The sequence below is a fragment of the Panthera tigris genome, chromosome A3 (genome assembly GCF_018350195.1).
Source record: "Panthera tigris isolate Pti1 chromosome A3, P.tigris_Pti1_mat1.1, whole genome shotgun sequence".
Lineage (NCBI taxonomy): Eukaryota > Metazoa > Chordata > Mammalia > Carnivora > Felidae > Panthera > Panthera tigris.
In genome coordinates, this window is record NC_056662.1 from 54,974,793 (window position 1) to 54,995,575 (window position 20,783).

General features: G+C 40.3%; 1 protein-coding gene across 1 annotated transcript in view; it reads right to left on the bottom strand.

The window, feature by feature from the left end:
- Nucleotides 1-20,783, bottom strand: part of MRPS9 (mitochondrial ribosomal protein S9) — a 63,983-nt gene that overhangs the window by 3,348 nt on the left and 39,852 nt on the right. The window contains exons 5-9 of the mRNA XM_007097771.3: nt 17,235-17,314; nt 8,065-8,150; nt 6,936-7,011; nt 4,292-4,460; nt 3,167-3,275 (exon numbers count right to left, since the gene is read on the bottom strand). Of these exons, the coding sequence (XP_007097833.2) occupies nt 3,167-3,275; nt 4,292-4,460; nt 6,936-7,011; nt 8,065-8,150; nt 17,235-17,314 (520 nt within the window). The remainder of the gene's footprint in view (nt 1-3,166; nt 3,276-4,291; nt 4,461-6,935; nt 7,012-8,064; nt 8,151-17,234; nt 17,315-20,783) is intronic.

Consider the following 20,783-nt stretch of genomic DNA (forward strand, 5'->3'; position numbering starts at 1 on the left):
AACTGCAAGATCACGGCCTGAGCCGAAGTCGGACGCTCAACCGACTGAGCCGCCCAGGCGCCCCTGCTATTTTGCCTTAATACCTCTACTGAATATTTAGCAAAGCCAATTTATATTGCATTTGCTTGCTTTATCTGACAGTGTGGCTTTCTGGACCCCAAATAAAGCTTATTGTCCCACAGTGATGCTGAAAGACTGATGCGGACGGGACATTCACACTGTACTCCTTGGACTGCATGAGCAAAATAATCGCATGCAAATAAATGGGCAGAACCTTCTCTCTGAACAAGACCTTCCAAGAACATAGTTAACTGGAGTTTGCAATAGCACTGCTTCAGTAGGGATGCTGTTTCCATCGCACACAGAAGGTCTCTGCACTGCCCAACGCAGGTAAGCGGTCAGTGACAGGTACGTGACATTAGTAAGAGAAGCTCTGGTCACCCACTTGTTTGGGAGCATAAACATTTATCTGTCTTAATTCCTAAGACTCTAAGATTCCCTAACAAATGCTTACATAAAGAAACCTAGACTAAAATTCAGAAGACATACATTCTACCATCTACTCCAGATATACTACGGTGACTGAGATGGACCGGTCAAGGTAAGACAGACCATCGTGAAGGGCCTGGACGGTTGGGAAGCTGGTGCACACGGAGGAACAAAACTAAATTTATACGCAGGTGAAAAAACACCCAAAGGGAAATGATTATCTACAGCTATCAATTTTCGCTCCTCTGGACTGCAAACGAACATAGGCAAAACCAGCCTTCATCTTCTCGCAGGCATCTCAGAGGAAATCCTGGGCTAAAAGAATCAAATTTGGGGTGCCTGGGTGGCTCAGTTGGTTGAGCGTCCGACTTCGGCTCAGGTCATGATCTCACGGCCTGTGAGTTCGAGCCCCATGTCGGGCTCTGTGCTGACAGCTCAGAGCCTGGAGCCTGCTTCAGATTCTTTGTCTCCCTCACTCTCTGCCCCTCCCCTGCTCATGCTCTGTCTCTATCTCAAAAATAAATACACATTAAAAAAAAATTTTTTTTAAAAAGAATCAAATTTGTTTTGTTCTTTGTTATATAACCAAAGTTATTTTGAAAAAAAATAAAAATAAAACGATTTCCTTTCTCTCTTCTCTGAACACTACCCCTTATGGCACCAATTCAAAAGCCTGTAACTTAGCATCTGTACAAACACATACTTTTTTTTTTCTGTAACCACTCAGAATGCTAATCTTATCTCCCCTATTACATGGCTAGTGCTGTGTGAGGAACGTGTTTCTTTTGTACAGATGATCAACTCAGAGTTGTTTTAATGGTTGGCTGATGGAGCCAAGGCCTTTCCAAATCAGAAGGGCTATTAATCCTTGTATCCCACAGTGCTAGGCACATAGTAACAAATGTGTAAGTGACACATGAACGAATGAACAAGTTTTCTGATAACCCTGGGAAGGCAACACAGTCAGTGCTCCCAATGATCTGTCTGCTATGTTTGTGCACACAGCCTGAAGAAAGGGCCCCAGAGAGACAGCTAGCAGTCCAGCGGACTTTCAGAAGAGCATCTGGGAGATGAAGTCCAACTCTCTCCTACTGACTAGCCAAGTGACCTTTAAGTATCTGGGCAAAGGTCACACAACTAGAAAACAGAACTAGAAGCAAGATCATCTGATTCTCCGTTCAGCTGTCTTCCTACTGGTCAGTGGTCGCCTCGCTGCGGAATCTGTAAGCTCTCGAGCTGCTTCCGCATGAGGAAAGGCCAGCCCACAGCTAGCACAGCTGCCCCAAATCCCTGCAACCGCTTAAAGACGAGATGGTCTGGGGGCCCATTCCCACCAAGACTAGCCTTAGGCTTCCCAGAGAAGAAGTTTCTTAATGACAGAAATCGTTATCTTCGACAGCTCTGATCTCTTCACAACGCCCAGAACAGGACTGCATACACGGACAATCCTTAGCAGATGCCTGCTGAATTCAGAGTGAAAAACAAGTTCTAAGGATTGTAAGGCTACCATTTAATTATGAGACCAAGCCATAAACTGAGACTTGTTAAATCATCGGGAGCTCTATCTGAAAGCAAACTGGCAGTCAGGGTCAAATGCCATTGCTCCAAGCAGTTCCCAATGCTCAAGTTCTGGGTCTCTCTTTGGCTTTTCTGAAGGGAAAGAAGGGCTTCCTCCACCCATCTCCCTGCAAGAGGGACGGCAGAATTAGTTTACTCCGTGAACTACAAGCTGAACGGACTTGGTTACTCTTTGACCCAGACACATATGGCAATAAAATAAACATACATTCCCTGAAGTAAGTATGCAGTCCAGAAGCTTGCACTACACTAACAGGGTTCTCTTTTCCTTACATAAGCATGGGGATCGTAAGAGCTCCTGCCCCCTTTCACCTTAAATAGCACAGTACACATTCAGGGAACAGGAGGATTAAAGAGGAGGGCCTGATCATGCAGAACTTGTGTTACCCGTGCATAAGGACAGTAACTACTAGAAAAATAATAACCGTCTCCAAAAGAGGCCTTTGGATAGTGACTCACAGAGATCAAAGAGGAGCATGTTTCCAGGACTTGAATTCTGATACCTGTTTATGATTAATGTCTGTTTCTCCATGGGCTACAAAGTTCCAAACATAAAGCTGCCATATTTAGCCCTGGGAACTAAAGCAAAGCCTGATGAGCTCCTATTTTAACACATAAACGTCAGGTTTCATTGCCTGCTCAATATATAATCAATTTCCTCTGAGTAGGAAAAAATCCAAAGTGACAAAGCAGACTTTGTCTAATATTTTCCATGTAAGGGCCAAGGTTGGTTTTTGTTGTTTTGTGTGCATCCACCACCCCCCCCCCCAAAACTAGGGAAACACAAGGTGGTAGTCTACTCTTCTTTCATTCTGGCATAGTCTGCATTCCAGAATGTGAGCTACATCCCAAATACTCCACTTCCAGTAGGAGCTGATGAAGAGAGGAGGAAGATTCAACTGATGAGGAATTCTAGAGATGCTTTTCCAAAACCTGAAAAGCTACATAAAGAATAGTGGTAGCTTCCCTCTAGCTAGTTTGATAAATTAATCACACTGGTAAAGAGAAACCATCATTCAGACATACATAATCGGAAAATCAGAAGCCCCCTTAATATAAAGAATAAAGACGAAAAGCAAACGCAAAAGCAGAAACTAACCTGTCTTGTGTCACTGGGAAGTAAAGCAGATAATCGATTCCATTTACTTTTATTCTTCCACTTCCATGCTCATAAACAATGGCTTCTGCTTTTGCACTCTTTCTTTTACCTTTAAAATATAAAATTTCTACCAGGGAAAGTCTTTTAAGATATTGGCCGTTAGGCCAATGCTTTGAGACCGATAAAACAACATTAGATTCCCCCCCCCACACCCCAGAATGACAGTATATACAGGGGGCGTAGGGAAGTTCTAGAACTACTGTAAGTCAAACAAAAACAAAACAGGTGACTACACCATAATCCATGTAGTAAAGCTTATTATGGGGTAGTTTTGTTCCTCAATTGCGTTTTAGTAATACCACAATGATTTTCAATCAGTTTCAATAAGCAGTGAGATAATTCCTATGTATTTATGTTACTTGAGAAAAACAACCAATTTACAGTGTTTGTCGTTTACAATCCATCAGAGTGTATTTAATCCGACAGCTTTTACAAATATATGAGGGGTATGAAAAAATATCATCGGTAGAAATGAAAGGATTCCTCAGGAAAGGTCCCATTTCTTTGAAATCACTCGTTTCTTCAATTTTGAAGAGCTGCAGGTCTATCATGTAACAGGGTCGGTCCTTAAAAGCAGCAGCAAAGTGAACGTCCGCCTGGCCACAAGGAAGAAGGGAGGCAAGGACCACGTTTCACGGATTCGGTATCTGACAAGCAGATTTCCCGAGCAATTTCATTTTACACAGGAAACCTTTATTAGGAACATTTTTTCTTTCTGGCAGTTGAAAAGGTGAAAATAAAAAGATTTAACATAGATCTGTGAAAATAAAGTGTTAACGTGATTGTGTAGGCACACATCCACATTTTTTCTTGGGGCCTTAAAAGGTTCAGATTTTCAAAACTTCAGTAGAGCCTTGAAAATCAGAAAATCCAATGTGGCAGCAGTGGAAAACAAAACAAAACAAAACAAAACAAAACAAAACAAAACAAAACAAAACAAAAAAAAACACAAAGAAAAAAACCCCCAAATGAACCAAATGAATACCAGGGAGCAAGAGCAAATAAAAATAACTATAGTTTCTCCATTTTCACGAAATTTATTTTCTCTCCCCAGAGTGTCATTACCTTCGCTTGTGCTGAAGGCCGTTCCTTGCCCGTCATACTGCAAGGGTTCAATCAGCTGTTTTCTTGATTGAACAGTTACACTCCTACGAAACCTCTGCACAAACTCTTCTTCTTCGGCACTGCACTCCACTGTCAATAACCTTTCTAGCAGTCGAATGAACTGTGCATACTGCAGACAATAAAATAAAAATTCATTAGAAGATGCAAGTGTAATTGCATTTGCTAAGTTTTTTCTATTTTTGTATACTTGATCTTTCCGATGTTGCTTTTCTTGATGAATTTTGACAGGATGACACCCGTGCACCTTCACATGCTGCTTTTAAACAGCATGCAGATGCAACGCTTTCCCTGCGTACCCGCCGTGCCCAGGCTTTTCTCTTAAGAAACAAAAGACACTTACCATGCAAAGAAAAGTCCATTTCTCTGTATTCTAATTACATGAAATGGAGACTTAAATTCGTTTAAAAACATATTTAGATGATCTTCAAGTGTAATTTCTACTCTTTTAATAACTGGATCAAGAGGAGGTTCCAAAATAATTTCCAGTAAGTTATGTATCGTAAAATGGGAAGAGTTTGATTTTGAGAAAATGTACCTCTTAAATTATATTTCATAATATATTTGGCAAATATATCTTTAGCTGTTCAAGCTGTGTTACTTTAATGTTTATGATTTCCTTTAAAACCGAACAATCAAGCTATTTAAAAATTCAAGAGATACTTGACTTAAAGGGCAACCTCTTGAAATAAATTATCCCTGCTACTCTGTGCGTTTTTTTTAATAGTTCTTGAACATGTGATTAGAAAGTAAACAACTTGGTATTAACCCCTTAAAATTAGAAGCCACAGTAATCACTATCTAAAGTGTTTACGCAGAAGGAGACAACTAACACCGGAGATCCTTAGTTAATGTGCAGTGTGAGACTCAATTTTTGATAACCTTATGTATGTTTTTGTCAGCCCTAAAAATCATACTCCTCTGTCACCTCTGACTTCATTGTGAACATCCGCCATTAATAATTTGAAATGTGGAGAAATCTCACCATCTCACAGATGGCTCCAATGACTGCTTCCTGTGCTGTTACCGCACAAGAGAAGGGAGTTTTCTGAGTAAGGGTGACATACTTTGCCACCTGTGGTACCCGGCCTGACAAAGCTCCGTTCTCGCCCTCCATTTACAGGCCTGCGTCCTTGGCTCTCAGCGCTTCTCTCAATCCCACCACACACTGACTGTGAACGTACAAAGGAGTACCTACAAGTACAGCATGGCCTTTCTCCAGGACCAGGGTGAAGGTTTAAGAAGTCCCTGCCTCCCTCATCTGGATACCAGCCATCCGTTTCAGGATTTCTGTTGCTATCCAGGACCCTAAAAGTATAGAAGACTATCGTATGCACTACATATACTATCTATGCATGTGATATACACGTATTATATATATATATATATATATATATATATACACACACACACATGTATATAAAATGTATCTATTTATTTTGTCTTTCCTGTTGCATACCTGTAATGAAGTCCTTGGGATGTCTTCAAAATGGGAGAAAACAAACAAAAAACTAACAACCCCAAACTTGTAGTATAAAGATCAAAGCAGCCAGAAAACAGAGGACACAATGAAATGACACGTTCAATGAAGAAGTAAAGAGAGATTTTTCAGTTAGATCCATGCAGCAATACTGACTTGGCAGTTAGGATATTAGAAATTAACTCCAGATCCCCCGCTCACCAAATGCCTGACACCTTGTTAAGCAAATTGCAACGTTTCCAAATCATTAATTTCTTCAATATGTTAAATGAGAAAAAGAGCAATTTAAGTACATGACTTAAAATCAACACGGGTGGCAAGGTACTAACAATGTTAGCCAGTGCCATGGAAGAAAAAAACCCTTCTTGGAACAATCTGTGAAATTTACATTCAAATCTTCTAGAATAATCTAAATTTGGAACACCCACATATGTAAAACATCAAATTTCCTCTGATAACATTGGCATGTATTAGAACATTTAGCAAAAGGCTCCAATTAAAACCTAATGCGGGAGCACCAACTTTATAGGGTAGAATACTCCCCAGGGAGCTGTTAAAAATAGGAATTCCAGGAGGACACCCCTAGAAATTCTGAGGTAGGTCTGAATCTTGGGAAACCGCGTTTTCTAACCGGCATTTCAAATGACTGATGCAGGTGGTGTTACAGATTCCAAGATGAAAACTACTGTCCTTACAGATCCTGCACGCGGGTCAGCCGGGGAGCAGCAAACTGCATGAAAGTAACCAACTGTGTGCTCCGTTCTTTTCTGACTTAACCTCTGAGGATTCCTTCTACTTACCATTAGCTTATACAATCAGCTATCTGCTCTACCGGAGAAAGTGAAAACTGACATCTGCCACAGTCCCCTAGAACAACTGGCCGAGCCACAAAGGCACTTACACACGAGGATCTAGACACCAGGCATGTCACTTTCCTGACCACAGTAAGGCCCTGTGGCAGAAATCAGCTGTAAATATGTTCTAGAAAGGAAAACTGTCTTAGGAACACCTGCATCTGAGAAACATTACTATGACGATCCTAAATACAGCAATTGTCTGCATTCTTATGGCACAGGTCCCCTTAAATTTAAAAGATTAATTACTCACATCTTGATCTGACAGTTTTTCCACTAACATTTCTTCTAGTTCCTCCTTAATCAGCCATCTGCTGCCAATCAGGTCTCTGTTAAAATATCACATATATTCTCTTTTAAATTAACCATGCAATTAGAGTTGTATCACAAAAGATCACACATGTAGTAGCGATTCTTGATTAGAAAACAAATTTTTGTATTCTAAAGCCTTAAAACCCAAGTAAACTATTTTTGAGAAGTGTTAGCTCATGCCCTTGTTCTACTTTAGAAAAGATACGCAGTCTAGCAAATGTTTTGTTTGAGGATTTAAACATGCCACTGTGGAACTCATGTGATACTAAAAGGTACCAGGGTTCTTAAAAATTTAAATGGTGCTTACTTTTCATAATTCACTTCAAAAGAGAAGTTATGGACACAAAGTTAGCCTGTCAATGGACTAAAGTAGTGTTAAGTCCAAAGAGCTAGGGGAAGGATTTACGACTTAAACAAGGGATGCTCAAACACTTGTCTTCTGCCTAAGAAAAAGTTAAGTGAATAGGCCAAAACAACCAGGTTGACAGATCTAATCCATCACAGTCTTTCACTGTAGATCTAATCTGATTCCACTGCCACATGGAAGTCCAAGTCTTTGTTTTTGGTATTTCAGTGAATAGGCAGCTATATAAACAAAAATTCTAAGGACATCATCTTCAAATATAGAAATTGTCATTTAATACATAAATCTGGAATGCAGATTTAACTTTAATATCTACTTCCCCCCAAACAAAAAACTCACCTATTATTCTGACTCCTAACTTGAATGATTAATGCTGAAATAGCAAACAAATTCCTAGGCTTTAAATATGCCTAAAAACACCAATGACAAGTGTCATGTTTTTCATTCAAATTTTTCATGTTATTTTTTTAATGTTTATTTATTTTGAAGAGAGGGAGAGAGTATGAGCGGGGGAGAGGCAGAGAGAGAGGGAGACACAGAATCCGAAGCAGGCTCCAGGCTCTGAGCTGTCAGCACAGAGACCAATGTGGGGCTCGAACCCAGGAACTGTGAGATCATGACCTGAGCCGAAGTCGGACGCTTAACTGACTGAGCCACCCAGGAGCCCCAAATTTTTCATATGTTTTAATGCAAGAGAAGAACTTACTTGGTTTTAGTTTTTTCTGAAAATAGACCTTTGGCTTGCAACTGATTCTGACGTTTTTCTACATCTAGTAGCTTTCCATATGCTTCCTGTGGCAAATAAAATATACACACTAAAATAAGAGATACAGTACATTATTTCTACTTCCTACCTTCCCTGTGAGCAGCCTTCATTTCAGAAGTGACCTCCTCACATAATCTAGCTGCACAGCAAATAATACTGAAAGTGCTTTTTAGTTATACTATTTCTCATTCAAACTAAAGGACAGTAATTTCAATGAGAATTCTGTATCACATGCAGTGCCATACTTTAACTGATTTTTAAATAACCCTATAAGAAATTTACTCTGTAAAGAACTCTATATAAAAAAATTCCAGTGAAGTTGGTAAAAACAAAACAAAGCTATGAACTATCTTCCTTTAAGTTCCATGAGTAGGACCAAAAATTTTCCTTTAAAAAAAAATCATAATTTATATAGCAATATGCACTTTAAACTTAGGGAATTAACCAATAAAAGTTATGGCATTTGTAGCTGAACTACTTATCTAATATTCAATATTTACATAATATTTAAGTCCTCACCATGTTAGTCTGTATCTTAAAAAGTTTGCTACTACGTTTATTTTTCATTATTTGATTTCTTTCCATTAATTTACTTTCTAACAAAGACTGAGTATTATGTCACTTGTTAAATTATAATGCAAACGGGAAAAACTGCCATTTTGTTAGAACTTGTAAAAAGCAATAATCTGGCAATGAAGATTTTCTAGAAAATACATTTTCCAAGAAATGAGTTGACAAAAGCAGAATCACACAAATTGTCTCCCAGTTTTTTTGACTGAGCAAATTTAACTGAGGACTCACATCCACTATGTGTGTACTCATTTATAATTTTTAAAAAATTTTTTAAATGTTTTACTTATTTTTGAGAGACAGAGTATGAGCTGGGAAAGGGCAGAGAGAGAGGGAGACACAGAATCTGAGGCAGGTTCCAGGCTCCAAGCCATCAGCACAGAGCCTGACACGGGGCTCAAACTCCTGAACCACGCGATCATGACCTGAGCCAAAGTTGGACGCTTACCCAGCTGAAGCACCCAGGTGCCCCCATGCATTTATAATTTACCTTCATCTACCATACGGATACCCAATGAGTAGACATTTTCAAAGCATGAGATGGAGGTGACATGACTTTTATTTTCTTTCTGGGAATGACCCCTTCCAATATCATTATCTAATGTCAGGTAATGAAGACACAGCTTATTACCAATGGATATGTCCATTCATATCTCAGTCTTGAGATATCATTATCTAATGTCAGGTAATGAAGACACAGCTTCCAATATCATTATCTAATGTCAGGTAATGAAGACACAGCTTATTACCAATGGATATGTCCATTCATATCTCAGTCTTGAGAATTCCAAATTTGTGAGATGCGACTTCTTACACACACACACACACACACACACACACACACACACACACACACAATCACAAGGTTGTTGACAGAGTCTGTTCTAGGAAAAGGGTACGTGTCCCTTTGCCCCGGTGTGTGTATGTACCGGTGTGTACATTAACAGTGTATGTGAGTATCTCAAACAGAGTGAAACCATTGCTGGGTCAGTAATTCAAAGGTAAATTCCCAGGGAAGACGCAGCAGCACACAAGCCTAGCACTGGTTAGAAATACAACCTCTCAGGTCCCAGCCCGTACTTTCAGATGAGGAACGTCTGAGGGGGCGCCCAGCGACCTGTTTTTTTGTTTTTTTGTTTTGTTGGTTTTTTTTTATTTTTTAAAAAAAAATTTTTTTTTTTAACGTTTATTTTATTTTTGAGAGAGAGAAAGACAGAGCATGAACGGGGGAGGGGCAGAGAGAGGGAAACACAGGATCGGAAGCAGGCCCCAGGCTCTGAGCCATCAGCCCAGAGCCCGACGCGGGGCTCGAACTCACGGACCGTGAGATCGTGACCTGAGCTGAAGTCGGATGCTTAACCGACTGAGCCACCCAGGCGCCCCCCAGCGACCTGTTTTAATGATGAGCCCAAGTGATAATACACTGCAGTTTGGATGTGAACGCTAGAAGTACCAAGAGTCTAGTTCAACATAATACAGCGAAGGGACAAAATCAGTTAATCGTACTCTAGTGTGCACATTAAGTGTAACAATGTCTACAACTACATCCGAAGTACAAACGTATCACCTGTAGCGGCACAACTACAGCAGTCTACCCCAAAGAAAGCAAAGGCAAATGTGAACCACCCACGTGTAGCATGTGTGCCTGCTACTCAACTTACAACAAAAGTCTACCACTTCTCTCGCAAGAATTATGGCGAAGCCTCATTTGACTGTTTGTGCTGCGGGTGCTTTTAACTCACTTTAAAAGGCTAAGATACCGGGTTGTGACCCCAGCTGGATACCACCATATCAGAATCATTTCTGTGCAACTGTTTCTAGAAAGTAATTCTCAAGTGCTCTGAACAGGTCAATAAAGGAACAGGTAAACCAAAGGAAGAAACGACAACCTACAAAACGAATCCTGCCCCACTTTACGAAGCAGAACAGACACAGTGCCGAGAGCACCTCCCCGTGCACCTGGCACGAACCCGTCAGCAGGCAGGACATGAGCCACGCTGCCGCACCTCGGCGTCTGGGAAAGGGGTGGCGCCAGTCTCTCTGGTCTGCTCCAGAGTCTGGAGATTCTGAGAATACGTAAGTCAGACACGTTGTATCTTTCAAACACAGCTAAAAAAATTGTCCAAGAGAACACCAACAATAGTAGTAACGATGCCCTCCCTGTTTGTAAGGCTCTTTTGTTATTTTCTGTAATAACTAAGGCAATAATAATAATAATAATAGGCCTGCCTCACAGTCAAATTTCAAGTCAGTGTGTAGGCTGCTAAAGTCACCACCATTTTCCAGGGACTCTGGGTCAATTTTTAGGCCCATACTCTTCTTCCCATTTTTTTTCACTATACTATTATTACCTTCCAGGGTTATATTTAGCTCCATAATAATTTGTTAAATAGTCCAAGTGAAATAATCAGACAAAAAGTGTGTAATATGAAAAAAACACCCATGAAAAGTACATGCCAAATTTCAAAGACGGTACGTTCTATTCATTTAGGGAAGATGCTTATACTTTGATGGTTGTAACCCATCGATTTACACGATTCTCATTACACCACCCCATATACTTCTTCAAACAGGAAAACACATGTCAAGTACTTAGCACAGTGCTTGACCTGTAGTAACGGTCAAGAAGTGACAGCGGGGGGCCGGGGGGAGGGAGGTGTGGCATTCAAGAGTCTAACAATTGAAACAGTTTTACTGGTGTACCATTTCTATTTATTCTTTCTCTTCTCTATATAATAAAACCGCTCTTGAGATTCTATCTTGGTTAGTTAGAGACAACAGCTCTCTGGAAAGTAGATTGTATAGCTTCAGCTCCCTGAAGAGATGTGTGCTAACGTGTATCTAAAAATCCTTGAGGGTATAAAATATGCCAGGAACTGTCAACATCACAGATTATCACTGGTAGCTTCTGGTATATTGTTAAGTTTCCACTTAATTTTTAAAGGACACTAGAGAATCAGAGTGACCCCACCTACACTAAGTTTATATACTGTATTTAATAGTATAATTTTCAAATATGACAGGAATAACCCAGATGTGAAATGCTGAATCATTAATCACAGCTATGATTAATATTTCATAAAATCAAAGCAAGCCTATCCACCCCTCGTGTCATCAGATTTCCATAATGTATGAGTCAAATTTAGAAGGTGCCTAATTTGAAAATACCAGATGCTCAGGTTGCAGAAAAAGGATACTTAAACCAAGCCCTCCCCGAGCATAAGCAATATGGTTTTTAGTATCCTTCTAAAATCTGTTTTGGCTGTATTAATCATGTAGAAATTCCAATTTTAGGCAAGGTAAACAAATAAAAATTTCTTGTGGGGGTGGTATAGGAAGTCAACTGTATTTTGATACATACAATAATAAACTAATAGTAATTACCGTCTTAGATACTAGTTAAATAACAGAAAAGTAACCAACTTAAATATGTTGTTTAAAAAAAAACCCACAGAGAATTCAATTCCCTAACTAGCAATCTTCTCCATTTTTTGGCTATTGGCATATACAAAATGAAATGAAACAAACATAATATATAATTCATTTGTCACAGTTACTGCTATTTACCTAATATTCCAGGTGACATACTACCCTAGACCCTTGCTATCACTCTGTTAACACAATAGGGCTACAGAGTCTTAAAAGAGCATGCAGAGATAATGTCAGCACCAATCCGGAGCTTTTTAAAAATCAGCACTTGGCATAGTTTTAAAGGAGTTCTTTCATAATACCTCACTGTGAGAAGGATCACTATTTTAACTCCATTTTTAAAGATAAGGACATTATACCAAAAATTTTAAATATTCACCACAGGGTTACAAAGAAGATGTAAACGACGTGAGAATTTTGTCGTACTAAGTGCCCAGGACTTTGGCTTATTGGGAGTCTGGAATCTTCACATAATGAAGCCGCATGCTTCTGGGGCTGCTGTTCTCGTGCTTTATGAACACAGAAGGTTACCGAAGTCATTTAAAATAAACCAGAGAATTTCTAAATAAGTCAGCCTTCCTTCAAAAGGCAAATGAATCCCATTTATGCATAAGTTATCAGGATTAGAATTACTTGGTTTTCTTTCAAATTTTAACCTTTTGTTTTTTTTTCACTTCAGCAGAATAGTTTAAATACATAATGATCTACTTATTCCTTAGTTTCATACTTTTTTGGGTACAAATTCCCTATGTGGCCATGTAATCCCTTCAATTTATAGAAATACTTTGAAAATCATCCATTGTTTACTCTAAACTAGTCCTGAACATGAGGTTTCTATAAGATGCACAATTCCCAGAGCCGTTTTTAGAGATGCACAATCGTATCTTAAAAATTGGGGTGAGGGGGCTCCTGTCAAAGTTCAGCAAATGCCTAATGTATCTGACACCTGTTTGCAACATCAGTGCCACCTTTCCCAAGTACTGGTCTCATGGGGCGTTAACAGGTGTTGTGGGTAGGAAGGGTTCGTGACCCATTGTTTGAGCAGCAGTGGGTCACTGCAACAGGTTTCTTTACTGAAGGACTTTATCGTGCTGTCGCGTAGCTCCTTGTTAGAGCTCCCCAGGGTGCAATACCCAGCACTGCCAAACTCACTCAGTTTCAGAACCTTTCTCATGACGAATAGTTGATAACTTGTGTTTCTCAGCAACCACTTTGGGAAAGGCTGCAGTAGACACGCCCGGACTTAACGAATCATCTTTTACAGAGGGTTCCCACTTCAGAGTCAAATAATCACCTCCCGTAATGAAATTTAAATAGTTTTCAACTCACTTTTAGTGAGCGAACTTAAAATTTTTCAAAAGCGTGTGTCTGCATTAACGAGTGACCCGGAATTCACATTTCCCTACAATTAAAGGCCCTGCCCAAACTCGACCATGACTGTCCAGGCTGCAGGTGCAGTTGTCTTGCTCATGGGTCCAGCCTTCTTTGCCACCAGCACGGTCGGCCTGGCCAGGCTCCGGCTGCTGTGGACAAGGGGTACGTAGCCCCGGCAGGCTGGCCGACCCAAAGGCAGACCGCCCTTCCGGCCCGTCCGTTAACTATGTACACGCGGTCCTCCTCATCTAGCCCTCGGCTACTCCCAGCTCAGTCGGTCCACGGTACAGCATTTTCTTTTCTGCACAAACACGTGTATTCTCTTTAAAAACTCTTCCCTTTCCTTTACACTTGGGCTTGGCTGTTTCAGGAAAGTTCTCTCATTCTCCCTTTGCTTCCTCTTGCCGCGGCTGAAACCCTAAACTGAAACTCTAAATCATGTCTGAAAAGTATACAAGTGCTACTCGTCACATGGCTATTAAGGAAATGGAAAGCCATCCATTTTGGGTGAAAAAAGACAGATGAGCCAGTGCCAAGCAAGCGTGCAGCTCCCTTTTCAGTACTCAACCATCCTTGGAGAAACTCCCTGAGTGTCTTATTTCTTCTTCCTTAAACCACTTTTTACTGCTTAAGACACAACCTGTTTGTACTGTTCTATACTTTTTGCATTACATAGGTACACCTTATTCACTACTGGGTAAAAGAAGTGTTGTTTTTTTTTTTTTTTTACTTTCCCAGGAACCTGAGGACATACATTGTCTCTGTAGGAAAAAGGGAGTTCCAACGAAGGGGGTAACATCCTTTAGAACGTAAAACACATCTACAAAGTCTGAGACTGCCACGGATCGGCACGTTTCCTCCACTTTACGCTTTCCTATCATGCTTCACTTCTGGGAACAATAAATTGCTTTCTTCTCGTCCTCATCTTCCCTCAAAATCCTCCCGCGTCTCCACAAAGCCCGGATGGACTAATGATAGGCCAGTGGGAGACAGTGTTCACTAAAGCATTATATGTTCTCCCTCACCGTAAGCCACACCAGGACTCTCTCGTATTAGCCGCTGTAAGGTAATAGATAAGCTTCATACACATACAAACGGCGACCAAATACTCAAAACAGGAACGGGCATTATTACAGACGATAAAAAGGTTAACTGATGTCAGAAAGGTCTCCTGGCAGAACTGCATACAGGATCTAGATCTGTGGGGAGTTTTTTTGAGTTCTGTTTCTGCTTTGTTTTGACTGCCATGCCTCACACAATTACAGTTGGCCAAGGATGAAAACCGAGACTGGCTTAGGGTCTTTTTACCTGGTCACATGGTAAGAAATTACACCAAAGGGACACGGTAACGACGACGATACATTTCCAAGTGTTTAGTGCCTGCCTTGGTCTCTGGGGGCCAAGTCCTTGATGCGTGGGACAGCAGCACGGGGCTCGCTCTCCCACAGAATGGAACACCATCCATCCCCCTCCAAGAGAAGGCAGAACAAAGGAGCCGGCAAACACACGAAGCGGCTTCAAGTTGGAACCTTTTACTTTATACCCAGTGCGGCCTTCCCCCACAGAACCACTTCTGTAAAGTGGCCAGTCAGTGAGTATTCATTCAGTCACGTACTGTTTCGAAGCAACAAAGGGTATCTGGCATGATCTGGAAAACGAGGCTGGTAGGACTGCAGTTGTGAATTCATAATAAAACTGGCCACACATGACGCTGAAGTGACTGGCGTATGTTTAGGAAAGCATTTATCCTTTCTTCCCTACAGAAGTTCACCTTAAAACTCCATTCGCGAAAGTTTGGGAGATACAAGGTTTTACTAATTAGCTGAACTAAACGCTCAAGTTAAGCCCGAAGATCTGTGATTCGCGGGTGTAAGCGAAGCCCCACGCTGCGAGGGGAGTCAAACCCCCCGACGAAATAAACCGGACCGAAACTACTGAATTTAACTGACACAGAAAAGCCCAAAGAACTCTGCTCTCTGCGACACAAACTGTATTACTCAAAAAGAAAAAAACAAACAAAAAAAACAACCAAAAAAACACATTTATTAATGTAATTCGACCTTGGAGTCAGACTATGGTAGTGTTTCATCTACGGAGAAACCGACCGGTTTCCGGAGCGGTACCTTTCCAAAACACACACGGCAGCCAAAATAAAAGTTGGGCCTCTTTTGCAATGTGTAATTTCTTCATTATGATGGAATGCAACAAAATATCTTGCCCTTGGGTCGCTCAGTTTCAGCCCAAACAAATGCAAATGGCTTGTCAGATGACAGCTGTTTGATAAGGCTCCTCTACAAGACCTGCATGCTTTACTTTTTTCCGTGAAACTTGGGATGAAAGGCAGAAGGCAGGAAGAGAATTAATGTAGCATACAGTCTAAAGGCAATGCTACAACCGTGATTAAGTAGAAAAGTTAAAAGGCACAGATTTTCCACAGCTTCGCTGCGTGCAACCCATCCGTGTAACAAGTTGACAGGCCGAGCGCGTCAGCTCCATCATCCCCTCCGACAGCTAAAACGCGGCACCGCATCCCTTTTCAGAGAAAATTTGCGTCTGCACCATGAAGCGTTGTACATTATTTCTTAGCACTGCAGGGGGCTCAAGTCCATATGGAACCTTCACAAATATTACCACAGATCAAACCAGCGGCGTTGGGAGGCAGATTTGACATACCTATTTAAATGAACAGCAGGGGTCCTCGGGCAGCCTCGGGCGGCGCGGAGGAGCTCGGCGGAGCGCCAGCCGCGGCTCCATTACTCAGCAAAGACACCCTCTACATTTATCATTCATTTCATTTCTGCCAGGGCAAGAAGCTCATTTGCCCAAGGTCAACAAAGAGCGAAAAGAAGGTTTTCTTTTTTTTTCTTTTTCCCCAAGAAATAAATGTACCTGACAAGGGGGGATTTTTGTCCTGGGGTTTGTGGCGCACAAATAAACACCGGGGCGTCCTGAAACAGCAGAGTGAATGTGTGCCTGGGAGTCAAGCAACCTGAAATCTGACGGGGGACGGGGGAAGCCCGGTGAATGTTTTCGCAACTTTTAAAAATCACATAATGAAGAAAATAAAACTTGACATCGTGTTCTTATGGTGAAACGGGTTCTGCTGTTGAAAACTGGATATTAGCATCCAGGCCTTTCATTCGTGGTACCCTAGGGACTTCCCAAATCTGCCATCAGACACCTCTAGCTCTGAAACAAAATAAAAGCGGGTCCCAGTACACTCAAATGTGGTTGCAAGTCAAAATGTAATAAAATCATTTCTTAGGTCTTGTGGAGTCACAAATTCTAGATTCCTACACTGCCTTCGCTTCTGAAAAGCAAAAATTATGTACGAATAAACAAAAAGCACAGACAACAATTGGACTCTCTCCCACGGTAAAGGCCTTACAGCCCCTGACAGCAGCATATACTTGTCCTCTTTCCTGCTTCGCCCTTTACCTTCGACGCACACGCGGGCCTTATTACTGAGCTGAGCACCTATCCCCTAAAATGATCTTAATTTGGAAGTAACAGCCTTTGAAGGTCAAACCGCCCTGATATAAATTCTGTGATGTTTACCATTAGCAAAAACGAATTAATAAAATATAAAGCTTTTCAACACACTGCCTTACCTCAGACGTCTTAGTTTTAGTTCAATATGAAACATACAAGGTAAGTTCTGACGCTGACTAATCTCTGATATAATTAGTCACTTACCTTATGGTTCATATTATTAATCATAAATGTAATATACTTACGTGCATTAGTGAATAATACGACTGTTTGCCAGTATAGAAGAGAAAATGAAATGGACGGCCATCTTCTCCCCACTGGATTGCTAGTGAAAAGCCAGATGGAAAAAAAATAAACAAAAATAAAAATATACACGGAGAGAGCCCAAAGAGCTGTATTTAACTGAAGGTAAGACATGTCTATAATTCCGATTAACTTTTAAAATAACAAAACAGCATTAATATATAGTATTTTAATATGTAGTTCAGCATGTTTAACATGTAAATATTCAGGATATTTAAAATTCCATATTCGTTAACATAAAACAACGTTTATATCTGGTAACATATTCCTATATATTTCACCATGAGAATTTCTAGAACTTGTTTTAAATAAACACATATAAAATAGCCCAAATCTTCTTGTTAGAACAAAAAAATTTAAGTTTGGCTGTAAATACAGTACGCCCCCATATTCCTTAAAAGGAAAACGGATAAAGTCAATGACATCGTACATTCAGGACATTAGGAAAAAGCACACTATAACAAAGGAAAACACTAAATGGATTTTTCCATGCCACATTATTTGTTCCAACTCTGTGGTGACATACCTCTGAGAGTTTAAACGTCTAAAACAGAAGGGGCCCCTGAAGGTGTTATGTGTAATTCCTTTTGAAATACAGATGGTCATTCACATCTAATAAACACCAAATAAACTGAGGAATGGAGTCCCTGCACTACATAAACCAAACCTAACTCCACGCCCTTTGCCCTTATTTCTACTGAGTTGTTTCTTGGTTAACCATTTGTGGGAACACCAATATGTTAAAGGTACACTCCTTTGTCCATTACATAAGTTGAAAACTCTTTTCTCCCAATCTGTCACCCACCTTTTAATTTGGTTTACAGGTCTTTCATAACCAGTAAGTTTAAAATGTACATATATGTGTGTGTCTATAGCATGTGTACATATAGCATGTGTGAAACATAGCACGTGTGACACAGTCACTTCCTCCATGGCACCATTTCTTGACTGTTTTTCACTATCACCTCTACTAAGAAGTCTTGTTAGACATTTCCCGCTCTAACTGCCTCTGTCTCCATGAAATTTCAATACCACAAATACACTGCATATTTGTTGATGTACATGGTGGTCCTCTGGAGGACCATAAACATTGTAACAGCTCAGACTTTTCTCACCTCCTATGCACCCTTTTATGCCACCTCAGGGACAACATCAATCCTATTGAGCGAGCATGCTTCAAGACTTTGGCTTCCTAAAAACTATTTTCCTATATTTTCTTCTGGAATTTTTATTTTTTTCATGTGCAGAAATTTCACCTCTATGAAATTTGTGCTCGTGAGGCAGAAATCCAAGTTATTACTTTGTCCAGCAAAGAGTCATTATCCCATTACTCTTCTGATACTATGCTTTGTTGAAATACCACCTGTACAATAAGTAGGATATTTTTGTCTTCTGAGGATAGCTGACATTACACATAGGCCACTTTAAGTGAACATACGTAAAATGAAGACCAAAATTTCTAATAAATTATGAAGGAAAGTCTTGATAGGGATCTCAGCTTGAAAAAGAAAACCAAATTCTTATTTGTCAATGGCTATGGATGAATTAAATACTTCTCCCACATCATTTTCATAGACTTCATGAAATCCTGCATATCTTCCAAGATTTAGAACTTTACTCTGCAATCCGTTTTCACTGTGTCGCTAAAGCATTCAAGTCAGAATGTGCCCTAGAAAGATAAATCTCATGGCTGCAGATACGACTCTACTGTAAAACTTGGAGGGGTTTCTGAATTGGGTCTCATTTCATGAGTGTGAGTGCGTATGTATGTGCATGCATGTATATATATTTGATTTCATGATATTTCATTCAATCTAAAGATGTCCCAGATTTTAAGATGCCCTATCCTGTATGTTCTATAAAGAGAGAAGGAAAAAAAGCTGATCATCATAGTTTACGTTAATTGTAAAATGAATCCCGCTGTCAAAGATCTTAAAATTGAAAAACTGTCTTAGAATTCACATCAACAAGCATGCTGACGCTGAGTCCTCTAATCTGGTCCACTGGTCTGTCTGTCAGAATACTGCACCACTACCCCACACGATTCAAAGAAGCTTTTGCTGCATTTTGATAGCTGGTAGGGTAAGTTTCCTTCATTATTCTTATTTCTTTTTCAACACTTCTCGCTGCTTCTTGCACATTTACTCTTTCGAATAAAGTTTCTGAGTTTCCCCCAAAGTCCTACCAGGACTCTGATGAAAATTACGCTAATTAATACTTTGAAAAGAAGCAACCTTGCAATCTTTCCTTACAACAACATGAAGTCTTTCTTCCCAGCTATTCAGATTTTCACTTATGATCTTGAAGCTGCATAATTTTCAACATAAATCTCTTGCATGTTTTTGTTAACTTGTGTCTGTGTTTAAGTTTCTGTTGTTCTGGACACTGCCCCCTCCCTCATTTAACTATGTTTTCTATAAAATTAACTTTACACAATATACTCTCCTTTCACTATTTTCTTAGTAGACTTTTTGGTTTAGAATATTTCACAGCAACAGTGAGAGGAAGGTAGAGATTTCCCATATACTATCTTTGCCCCCACCTATGCATAGCCACCTTCATTATAAACATCCCCCCCCCCCCCCACTAGTGTGGTATCTTGTTACAAGTGAACGTACTCAGTCTGGCCATAGTTTACATTAGGTTCATTCTTGGTGTTGTATACTCAGTGGGGTCTGGATCCACCAGTATAATATCATAGAGTAGTTTCAATGCCCTAAAAATCCTCTGTGCTCCACATACTCCCCTCAATCCCCAGGAGCCACTGACCTTTTCACGGTCTCCATAGTTCAGCTTTTTCCAGCATGTCCTATACTTAGAATCATACAGTAGGTAGCCTTTTCAGTCTGGCTTCTTTCACTCAGTAATTTGCATTTAAGTCTCCTCAAGGCTTGACAGCACCTTTCTTTTCAAAAGTGCTGAATAATATTCCGTTGTCTGTACCTACCACAGTTTATCCATACACATACCAAAGGACATCTCACTTACTTCCGAGTTTGGGCAATTACAGATGAAGCTGCTTTAAACATCTGTATGCAGGTTTTTGTGTGGTCTTAAGTTTTCAAGCCCTCTGGATAAATACCAAAGAATACAACTGCTGGGATCACAGGGGAAGAGGATGCTTAATTTTGTAAGAACCTGCCAAACTATATCTTTCAGGGTGGCTGTCCCATTTTTGCATTTCCACCAGCGAAGAACGAGAGCTCCTGCTGCTCAACATCCTTGGCATAATTTGATAATGTCAGTGTTCCGGGTTTTGGCCATTCTAAAAGGTGTGTAGTGGTATCTTAGGGTTGCTTTAATTTGCATTTCGCTGATGCGAAGCATCTTTTTATATGCTTATGTGCCACGCATAGATCTTCTGTGGTATCTACTAAGAACTTAGGCTCGTATTTAAATTGGGTCATCAACAGTAAGAAATTACTGTTGAGTTGAAGAGTTCTCTGTGTATTTTAGGTAACTGTACTTTATCAGATAGGTCTTTTCCAAAT